Source organism: Biomphalaria glabrata, chromosome 2 (assembly GCF_947242115.1).
Source record: "Biomphalaria glabrata chromosome 2, xgBioGlab47.1, whole genome shotgun sequence".
NCBI lineage: Eukaryota > Metazoa > Mollusca > Gastropoda > Planorbidae > Biomphalaria > Biomphalaria glabrata.
Window position 1 is genome coordinate 10518717 of NC_074712.1, and position 12102 is coordinate 10530818.

Consider the following 12102-nt stretch of genomic DNA (forward strand, 5'->3'; position numbering starts at 1 on the left):
CCCAACCATGCACTGAATACAGTACTAGACTCGTTGTACCCTAACCATGCACTGAATACAGTACTAGACTCGTTGTACCCTAACCATGCACTGAATACAGTACTAGACTCGTTGTACCCTAACCATGCACTGAATACAGTACTAGACTCGTTGTACCCTAACCATGCACTTACTATAGTACTAGACTCGCCGTACCCTAACCATGCACTGAATATAGTACTAGACTCGCCGTACCCTAACCATGCACTGAATACAGTACTAGACTCGTTGTACCCTAACCATGCACTGAATACAGTACTAGACTCGTTGTACCCTAACCATGCACTGAATACAGTACTAGACTCGTTGTACCCTAACCATGCACTGAATACAGTACTAGACTCGCCGTACCCTAACAATGCATGACGTTAATAACCTTGCTTATTCCTAACCACATTTTGCATTTTAAAGTCGCTGTAAGGCAGTGGTGTAGCTATGGTGGGGGGAGGGGCGGTCCAAATTTGAAAATCCCCCCCCCCCCCACTTGAAGGAGGCCCCCAAACGAGTGTCAGAATTTTTTTGTACATTAAATATTAAGCCAATGCCAATCTTGCTATTCATGTTGTTATGTAAATTAGTGACCATGTGGCATGTATTCCATACTTTAGACGTATATATTTATTAAGTACATTATCTCATGTCATGATGTCGAATGTCAAAATGCAGTGCCCCTCCCGGCTCCCAAAATCCCTTGCTACGACACTGCTGTAAGGTACCATATATGCTCACACATGACTTGTACGCTTACTGGTCCTGATGAAATCAAACGTGGGAGTTGAAAGATGACCGTCCACTGTACTGTAATACTACTACTGTATGTAGTGTTTTGTTGACACAGGTCAATTGTCGGGGATCATATGATATTTGTATGGAATCTAGTTACTTTGGTTTATATGAAAGGTTTAACTTACTTTTCATTAGGTATAACTTGCATATAATTATTATACAGGTTTAACCTAGTTAACATTAGATTTAACTTAAGTAGGAAGATTGACTTGCACAAGTTTAAATATTCGATCTAATATATTTGTCTCCCTCTCTCTTTCTCGTTTTGTCAATGTATTAATTCCATTAGCCATTATTAAACTAACACCCTAACCGTGTTTAATGAATTGTGTATCTTATGAATAGAGAAACAATGGACTTATCAAGTGATTCTCAACGAGTTAGTACATAGCTCCGCTCTCATATTCTCTTGTTAAACTGTTTAATCCAGTGATTCCCAAAGTGGTCTATATGGACCCCCAGGGGTCCACGAAGACTTCCAAGGGGTCTACGAAAGGGAAAACATAAATTGGGGGTCTATGAGATGTCCACGGGGGTCTACGATAAGATTTCATTTAAACAGGTCGTGACTTTAATAATTTTAACATCAAATTAATTTAATTTTTTTATACACTAATAAATGATTTGTACCCGAGTTAATACTTTAAACATTCATCCTGCTATTCAAACGAAAAATTGTTAAATTTAATTTCAATGCTTATTTCAATAGCTTAATTTTGTCTACATGTAGCTAATGTTTAACAAAAGGAATGTAGACTGTACAGCGTTGTTTATTTAAAATTGGTATTTATTCTTTCCTTGTCCTACTAGCGGTTGCTTAAGTGCCTTTTTAAAACGATATGAAACCAATGACGCTGGAAGGTCATTTGAGACCATTCCACCCAAACAAAATAGATGAAGATTTGATAAACTTTAGAACACTCAAAGATAAAGAATAGACCCACAAAATCTCTCGTCGACATCATTTAGCGAAGTCTCTTTACTTGTATCAAAATACGGAAAACACTAAAAATAAAACATTGATTTTACTAACCGTTATAGTTTTAAAAACTGTTTTACAAAAACCTATATCTGATATTATTAAACGAATTTCTTTAAGCAACAATGCAGTTCAAGGTCACATCTGTGGCATGAGTTATAAAATTAAAAGCTTCTTATGTAATTCTTTGCAAGCGACATATATACAGTTTTGAATCTGCGTCGAAGACTCTGGAAGGGTGGAGCGCTGTGTGCTGCTAACTGCCTAATGGCGATGGTGCCGCTAAGGGTGGCCGGCTCCTTATTTTTAACAGGGTTGACCCACGAAACCTTTCCGATGTTCGGGTATAGCTGCAAGGCAGCACAGTTTGAATTGAGTTTTCCTTCTGCTAGATGGGCTGCAAGCCAAGTCTAATGAGCCTTTCCTGCCGAAAGCTTACTGGTTTAGGTGCTCACTTACTCACCTTCACCCCTTCTCCTGTTAGTGAAAACAGGTCTGCGCAACAATATTTGAACCACACGTGAAAGATCAAGAAATACACGAGAAACTGCTCTTTGCGAAAACTTTTACAATGATACATAAGGCAAATTAATTAATTGATGAAATAATATTTATTTTTTTGAAGGACTACTTCATAGAAAAAAAAAATCCTATATGAAACATTTATCCGTAGCAACGAATAATAGATATACTAAGAAAACATTTCCAGTGTGTTTGGTGATTCCAGTAAAAATATAAATTGTTATTTTAATTAGTTTAAATTTGAATTTTATCAATAAAAAATAGATCTCTATAACTTCATGTGTAGCTTTAAATTACTTTTTCACTCTTTAGCTCACTACAGTTAGAAATTAGCTTAAATTTTTTTTTTTATGAATTTGCAAAAATCAAATACAAGTTAAGCAGGGGGTCTACCGAAAACCAGAAAACATGGCAAGGGGTCTACCAGACAAAAAAGTTTGGGAACCACTGGTTTAACCGCTCGCTAAAGAGCCGCAACTCATCCCCCTTTGATCTAAACACTGTATTGTTAACTTATTCTTTCTCTCTTTCTAAAATCCAGGTAAAAGACATTTATTTAGAGTGGGATCCATTCACAGTGGAAAATGACCTTCTGACCCCAACTTTCAAAAACAGGAGACCCACTCTGAGGAAAAAGTATCAACCAATTATCGATGAGCTGTATAAGAAAAATGGCTTGTGAAAGAAATCGAAGAGTTATAGGGTATTCAAGTGGTTGACAACTCTGTTGAATAATTAGGCCTACATCTAGAGTAGCTCAACTTGTTAAATAATTGAAGTCTTTCATTTTATGTATGTACTCACCATTATGTAGCCATATGTCTATATTTTTATCCATAAGTTCGTCCATTGTATGATTTTGTTATACGAATGGATTAAAGCCAGAGAAATGGATCTACAAGCAGAGCAATAAATCTATTCTTTTCAAAAACTGTGTAGTCTCAAAAGAGTGAGTCAAAGGAGCAAAAGATCTACTCGCATTGGAGAAAATTCCATGATTAAAATTGGATTGATTCGTTTCTTTCTTCACCAAACATTCCATTTTTTAAAAACTTGTACATTATCAAACACTGAATTATTGACATGGACTTGCATTGAATGTAGGTAATGGAATACTTATGTTGCCAAACGACATAAAAGCTGGGCATTTTATTTATCTGTCTGTACATTTTGTGTGTGTTTAATGTATAACTATGTTTGTCCTAGTCTTACGCAGGAGTAATAGCTTTATTTTCAATTGCATTCAATAAAAAAAAACGCAATAAAACACTAACAGATACAGATAAAGGCACATTTGTGATTCCTAAGTTTGTACAAGTGCTCCTTCCCTAGTGCCATTAGAGTCAGAGGCATTGTGAGGGGGGGGGGGGGGCACGAGCCTCAGGGAGACTCCTATATATGTTCATGGTAAATGGGGGGGGGGGGGGGTCGCCAATAAAGTACCTTACTCGGGCGCACGATTTTCTCACGCCTCTGATTAGAGCATGGAAAGTGTTGACTGAATCTACCAGGAAAACCAATGCCATAGCATATTTGATTAGATTAACAGATGGATACGAGTAGGAAATGATAATATTCCTCATGGAACGAACGTCTCTAATGTATAAGATAAGATTCAGTTCACACGGATATTGTGCGTATTATAAACTTCCTAGAAAATGTTCAGATAAAAAGGTTCTATGCAGCTAGATGGGGTAAAGAAAACACAATAGTAGTGGGTGCATGAAGATATAAAAGCGATGGAGAAGGGAGGTAACAAAGTAGGAACTCTGTAGTTACGTTTTTTTTTTTTTTAGATATAAATGGAATATTTGTTTCTAAGTTATATCAAGGCCAGCCTTAGGCAAACTAGGCATCCACATGGCGCCTCCGATTTTCGGGGCCTCTCACAGGTCTCGAAATTCACTTCGCCCTTTGCCTTATATTATCTAACGCCGGCCCTGGATTGAACTTAAATGTGTTTGACTCGAAAATCGTGTAATAAATGTGCTAAATAGAATAGTGGATGTAGTTTTATAGGTCTGATTGAAATTTAGTGACTTGGCTTTTAACATGGCAAGTATAGGTCTTTTTTTTTTTTTAGATATTGAACGATGATTCCCAACTGACTCCAGAAAATATGATTTGTATAATGTAATAATTCACTTGTGGTTTAGAAACAAATGGAAACACTGGATAAAGTAAATGTGTTGACTACACGTAGATCTAGACGTTTGTTGTACTTGATATGTGGCATTATAGGCCTATGTCGGGATAAAGTATATGCCCATTTTGCAACTTCTCAAATCATGGAAACTTCCAGGGATGGCAGGGTTGAACATTTGTCAACTTCAGACGTTGCAGTTCTCAGCCTTTCTTCTTATGTGTTCACCGTCTGTGATCCAGTACCCCTCCTTTAAGCTAGCCCTCTACCTGGCCTTATCCTGTGCTTTTTTTTATTCTCCCAAATGTGGGTTGTCGACTTTGAAGAGCTTGCTGACCGCACTGACATACATCAGTTGTATCTTGAGAGAGGACGACCTGCAGCTTATCTGCTCTCTGTTAATGCTGTCTTTAAATTCCTTTTCATTCCAAAATTTTTTTGTCTTCATTGTTCAATGTCCAATACAACTCAATGTTGGATAAAAACAAGAGTAAAAACAATGATGCGTAAACTACGACTTAATGGTCACATTCTGCCCGTGACGAAGTGGTATCCAACCCGTGACACAGTGCTTCCGGCCCGTGACGCAGTGCTATCCTACCCGTGACTCAGTGCCACCCGGCCCATTCAAATTTCGGCACCCAGTAGATCATAAAGCCTCAAGAGTATTACCTTCATCGGACTCCATGATGTTCGGCGGCGTTGATGCGGTCCGTGACATAATGTATCTGAAACTTAAATGGCTATCTGGCTGAAAAGGGTTGGGCACCACTGAGTTAAATGTTCCCATTCCATGATAATACTTAATACACATAGATGTTTGCTTCCTAGGAACAAACAAGTTGTCTCTCAATGACGTTGATGAGGGCTCGCTCTTATATTAATACGCAAATGATAATTTACTATATTTGTATTTTGTTCTATTGTACAGTATGTCTGTAATGTACATAGATATGAAACTCTTGTATCTGGTGTGAGCGGCATTATTGTGATGCATTGTATTATCTGGATATGTAGATAAATGAACATAACAGTTAGCCATTGCGTTTTCTTTTTAATTTGTGTAATAACGTGCATAGAAAGCCTAAAGGTTATATATTATAATGTCCAATGTATAGTCTCACATCAAGTCTATCTCGATCTTTACAATTTGTTTTTGTTTTTAACAGAAGTTGTTGTGAAGTGACTTTTATTATAATTCCGTATTTTTAAATTCTATTTTGAAATGTATAGAACTCTATCACCTATTTTTTGCGTGTTTCTACACATGCCAATAAAATAACAATATAAACTAGCCTCAATGATTTGTCTAGCGTTTAAATTTTTTGAATTGATAACTCTCTCTTTCTGTATGTATATATATTCTTTTTTTGTGACGGTATGCACCGGTACGCCGCGGCGTACCGGCACCTTTTTCAATGTAGGGAAAAATTATTACTTTTCTTGTATTTTAACGTTTATTATTAATTTATTAGTAGTTAAAAATTAAACATTCCATCACTGAGTACCGGCACCTATTTCGTTACAAAAAAAGCACTGTATATATATATATATATATATATATATTATATATATATATATATAAATGTGTAAATATACTTTTCCATTTGGAAAAAAATTCCATTATATTTTTTATAAGTAAAGTAAGTGATGGTGTATTAAAAAAAATTGGAGATGTTCTTTTACAAACCGTACATCAACTCCGTCTGTCAGCGCCAAATATTGAACACGTTACCTCTCCCCCACCCTGTCTCGAATCAAGTTGAAACTTTACATTATTATTTATTGAACTTAACAGATCATGGCAAAAGTATCATAGGCTTTATCTGGGGTTTTGAACAGGGGCTAGAGACGGCCTCGCGAGAGAGATTATTTTCAGCCGTTAGCCCGTCATACAAATCTACTGGACCCTTGCCCCACGTCAATGCAGTCTAGACTGACCTACAGGTGTGATCGATCTCCTCTAAAACAGTTCTCAAGACTTGTTACTCATTCCTATTTCTACCTGCGAGTGTCATAAAAGCTTATCACATGATGTAATGGGTTATGGCTAGGTCCTGCGTATGACTTTCCCGGTTCGTCTAGGCCCCGCGTATTGCCAAAGCCGTCTCGAGAGGTATAAACCTATTGCTGTTGTAACTCACACATTTAAAGGTTACCTTAACCTCGGGTGTAATGAACAGATCAAACCTATTGATTAAGTTTAGTCATAGAGAAGTACTTAATCATCTGTCGCACTTAATCATCTGTCGCACTTAATCATCTGTCGCAAATGCTCAGCATAGCACAAAGTGGCCAGACAATATTGACATAATCATTAAGTCTTGACACACATCTAGACCAGTGTTGCCCAAACGTTGTCTTTAGCGGAACACTTCGCACATTTGGAGAATTTAGCGGAACAATTTGATTTATTTTTTAGGTCCGATTTTTTCTATTATTTAAAAAAAAGACAATAAAACTAAACCCTATTCTAAATTTGAAAAAAAAAAAACTAAACCATATTACAAGGTCATCTGGGGCTCGCAAAGACCTTCCTTTAGGGAACAGTACCAGGAAAAAGAAGAGGAAGCAGACAGAGAAAGCGATGGGAAGACAACATAAACGAATGGACGTGCCTGCCCTGCCATTGAAAGGGGCTCTATCTAAGGCAAAAGACATAGAGGAATGAAGAAAAAGCTCGACAAATATTGCATGGTGCCCCGAGGCTCCTACAGAATAAGGTATAGTTAAAAATGAAGGTAATATTCTAAATTAGGCATTACAACTTAAAAAATATAGATATGATATATAAGGTCTAATGACTGATGGTATTGCGTCTTTGAAGAGCATAACCTCTTGATATCAACTTATCAAGCAAGATAGTGACTATCTGAATACTACTATCGAGTGTGGCGTCAGGCAAGTTTCTAGACGTTGACTTTGGTGCAGCATCAGAAAATCTTGCTTCGCACAAATAGGTTGCAGGAAACTAAATTATAACAAGGTTGCAAAGACAGTTTGTGTGGAAACACAAAAAAGGCAGGTTTCAATAAAAAGGCAGGTTTCAATATTTTCAGAAAGAACATCAGAGCAAATCATCTATGAAATGCAAATGACAGAGATGAATGGAGAAAGAAGGTTGACAGATCTTGTATGGTGCCCCAGCGGTCCAGCAGACCAAAGGATAGGTGAAAGTGAATGTGAAGTTAGATGTGAACCTGGTCTAACTGATGTCTTATAATGATTATCTAATTGATAAATTTTTTTGTAAAGAGACAATCTCTTATTCAAACCCTCAAGAAAAAACCATTTCCGTAAAAAAAAATAATCTTTTAGTTCAGTGTTCTATAGCCATGGAGCAGCGCTGCAGTTCACGCAATGATATAGAAAACCACTTTATTAATTGTTGTTTTGAATTATGTCCAACTTATATGCATGCTAAATAGATTTTTTCTCTTAAAAAAAGGAAACATTTCTTTTTGTGTAAATGTAGTAGTTAATATGACAGAACTTACACTTGACAATACAAATGTAAAAAAAAATAATTTTTCACAAAATATCTAAAATCGTATGCATAAATATATTCAAAATATGATTGGCAGTAGTTCCTCCTACTAAAGAGCCTCACATGTTTGTTACTATTAATGGTGAATAGTTGTAAAAGTGGTGTATTTTTATGAAAAAACTGCTTGCATAGGTGGTTTTAAAAAATTAGATTTTTCGCTTTCAGGAAAGAAAAAAGTAGCCCTTGCATCAAATCTTTGATTGGTCTAAAATATTATGATGTCGGATTTTCATTATCTTTTCTAGTTTACGAGATCTAAACGAGACGGACGGACGGACAGACATTCCACACATTACTAATAGCGTCTTTTCATGGGCCGCTAATAACGAGCAGCTGGTTTTGAAATATAATGGTAAAAAAAAAGGAAAGTTCCAATTTCAGACCTTGCGATCTATGAGATTGATTAAGTTGTGGTCATCTGTTTCTTTGGCCAACGATTAACAGCAGGGTGTCATGTGGCCAGCACAACGACCAAGTGCCTTTACTTTTCCCTTACTAAAGTCAGGTACCCATTAGAGCTGGGTGGACCAGAAATCAGTTAAAGGGGAAAAGACGCTATTAGTTTTGTGTGGAATGTCTGTCCGTCCGTCCCGTTTAGTATATCTTTGAGTAAAATTAAGATTCAGAATCTAGATCAGTTGAAAGTTCATAGTGATGTTATAAAATTTATTTTGTTATCAAGAACTTTTCCCCAGCACTAACTTAGACATTAACTCACATGTAGGCCTACTAGTTAATTTCCTGTAGTGCGTGGAACACCTAGTCAAGCCTCGCGGAACGCGAAATTCAGTTTTCGATTTCTTTATTTATTATAAAAAAATTCAGCGATTTGTCGCTGTACACAAGTAGCGTAAACGACTGTACTTTTCTGCACTTCAATTTGCTTCCCTTCACTTCAATGCACTTTCCTGCACTCAACTCCTCTCATCTGTATCGAGCCGTTTTGCGCTCTACTCACTGTACGGAGCCGTACACATCTCACTGTGATGATCACATATGCCGGGGATTATATTATCAAACTTGACAATTCAATGAAATGAAGAAAGAAACATCTCTCTGTATTTTCTTCAAACTTCTTTAATAACTTCTTCAACTTTCACATCCAATTAATTTCTTAATTCAATAACAACTTGACACTTCATAAATAAAACTTAAAAATACATAAAACTTCACTTAGTATAACTTCAACTTCAACTACTAAAACTTTACTTAATGGACCCGCTAATATCACAAAACTTGTTACTAATCGAGGACTGAGCGAGGACGATCGCTCTACAAGAACCACTACTATGCGAGGACCCCGTCTAACTGACTTTCCCCTTATTTATACTTTCTTTGATCGTACATTCCAGAATCATGGAACCTTCTCAGATAATTATTTTAGTAACTTTGACCTTCTAGAAGCTGACGTGTGCTATTTTTTCCCTTAACCTCTTTCTTTGATTGGATATCTAAAATTAACTTGTTTACGCTGGACACTTGCACTGGTTTGAACTCGAGCTTCTAGAAACTGGTCGAAATAGGTCACAGACTCGACTCGTGACACTCACTTCCAGTGTATCAACTGTAACGTCTGTCCTGGCACGTTCTCTCTGTGATTTATATAAGGTCCCCACAATCTTCTAGAATATAGTAGAAAAAGTCAGCACCTGTCGCTTTTCCATTCTGGAAGACCACATCTCGAAGATCCAAACGTCGGTTTGTTTACACACTTTCAGAACAGGCTGACTTCAGGCACAAGAGTCGCCGGGGTCACTCACGGTGGATCATACGTGTGCTGCTAGTTCAGTTCTTGTATAGTATAAATTTAGACTTCATTATTCAACTTGTTGGAGTTGACAATTGCCCAGCAGTCACACGCCTATCAAGAGTATTAAAGATGCTGACAGTGTCTTCAACATATTACAGATAACTGGGGCAAGTCCCTTCTGTTTTGAAAGCCTAAACCCCTACACCCCCAACTAACGATCCCTACTTCTTAACAATTAGTTGGATTGCAACAGACTTCGTTAAAAGTGTATTTTAAAGTGCTTTCGTGTGCTTTTAAAAAAATACATTAACTCACTCTGTCTGTCTGTCTGATACACTGTTGTGCTACAATTCAGACTTTTAAATCACATGCGAGTCCGCAGAACTGCTTTACAGACGCTCTCCAAATGATTTAATAAAACTTTAATCAGCCTGTAAAACGTTTATCTACATGTTGTACGGTCGTGGAGTCTTCCATTCTAAGCGTCTTACTTGCAAACTACCTCCAGCATCTCTAAACTTGTAGTTCCTGTCTTTATGTACTCTTTTGAAACTCATTCTCGGATCAAGTTGAAACTTCGCACAATTATTCATTGACATAGACAAGACATGAATCAATAAACAAAATTAATTATTTTTTTATTTTGTTTGATATCAACAAGAGAAATTAATCCTTCATTATTAACAGGTGCGGTTAAATGTTTAGTGTTTCGCCCCCTTAGCTAATTGAACACGTTATTTCTCCCACACCCATTCTCGGATCAAGCTGAAACTTAAAAAAAAATAATATTTTTTTTACCTAGCAAAACATGAATTTAAAAAATTACCAATTAGTCAATAGTCAATACATTATTGGTAATTATTTACCAGGTATTTTGTTTGATATCGAATAAAGGAAACAACTTCTACATTAGTGAAAAATAGACTTGTAAATTAAAAAAAAAAAGGATTCTTAAAAATATATTTTGCTTGTTATTTAAATTGGAATGCTACTTATTCTATCACAAACAACATCAGGAAGGCTCCCTGGTACTTGCTGCTCATACTGTAGTCAATGAAAGTGTTCATATTTGATGAGACCGTCTCCATGGTAAACGAAACGCAGTAGCAAAGCCTGGATACTTGATAATACGCTCCGTTCAGACTTAAGTCCTCGACTACCCCCACAGCTGTGAGAGTTGTAGAAAGTGGCAGGAGGCAGACGATACATGAAACTGAGACAAGGGACAGCATCCTCACAACTTTAATCTCTTTTAATGACACTTTGTTTTCAACTTTCCGGTGACCTCCCCTTGGAAATCGACTTCTTCCAGGTGGCGTTTCTGTGTAGGTTTACGCTTGTAATAACGGTGCAGGCTATAAGAACAGCAAATGTCAGATACTGTATAAATATATATCGTTAAACATGTAAGATAGACCGATGCCGATTCTTCGGAATTATTCGTAGAATAGATGCATTTCGTTCCGGAGAGAATATCCAACCAAAGCTGAAGAAGAAGTATGGCGCTATGACGTTGGAAATTGATATCAAGAATAGAATCAATATAATAAGTATTGCTCTTTTACATGTGAATATGTCTTTGACCTTCAGAGGCAGAACCACGCAGACACACCTTTCAAGCAGTTATAAGCCCGGTGACCCTTATGAAGTAAATGTGGGGGTATATACAAAACAGAATCGTAGCATCAGGAGGTTCAAAGGGAAGCTGGGCGGACGACATCCACGGATTGACCATGATGTTGTAAAACTGAAGTGAGACCAAGGAGCCAATGTCACTGATGGCCAGTGCGGTCAAAGTGACGTCCACGCTGTCATGAAATCCCAACTTGCAGAAGACTGCAATCGAAATGCCATTGGCAAAAAATACCTATCACGCCGATGACCTCACCGCAGACTACGTTCAGCGTAACGATAAGATAGTCCACTAAAAGAGGTTCCAGGGGAATGGATTGCTTTAACGTAGTGGTGGCATTCAGTTCATCAGAAGACATATTGAGGGCATCGACAACGTTGATCCAATTTTTGATTGTCTAGCTCGCTTAAATATCGAAAGCGACTACATTATCTACCTCGAAATCGGTGCATTGGTTCCTTTTCTGTCTTCTGAAATAAAATCTTTTTTATTAAAAATTGTTATATAATTATTAAGTAAATGGTTGAACATATTTAAATTATGTTTTTTTTAGTTTTTATTCTATGGAAAAAGATTCATTTAATTTAAGTGTTGGCCTAGTTGCTAGGATCTTATTAAGATCTACCGATAGCATTGTGATGTCAGATGAATGATGCAATGAAGCTTGACATTATCGGGTCACTAGTCCCGCATTTAACCCTCC

General features: G+C 37.0%; 1 protein-coding gene across 3 annotated transcripts in view; it reads left to right on the forward strand.

The window, feature by feature from the left end:
* Positions 1–5773, forward strand: part of LOC106051802 (long-chain-fatty-acid--CoA ligase 5-like) — a 52370-nt gene extending 46597 nt beyond the window's left edge. For all 3 annotated transcript variants that reach the window (XM_056019076.1, XM_056019075.1, XM_056019074.1), the window contains exon 22: positions 2868–5773. In XM_056019076.1, coding sequence (XP_055875051.1) covers positions 2868–3008 — 141 coding nt within the window. In that variant the 3' untranslated portion in view covers positions 3009–5773. The remainder of the gene's footprint in view (positions 1–2867) is intronic.
* The last annotated feature ends 6329 nt before the right edge of the window (positions 5774–12102 follow it).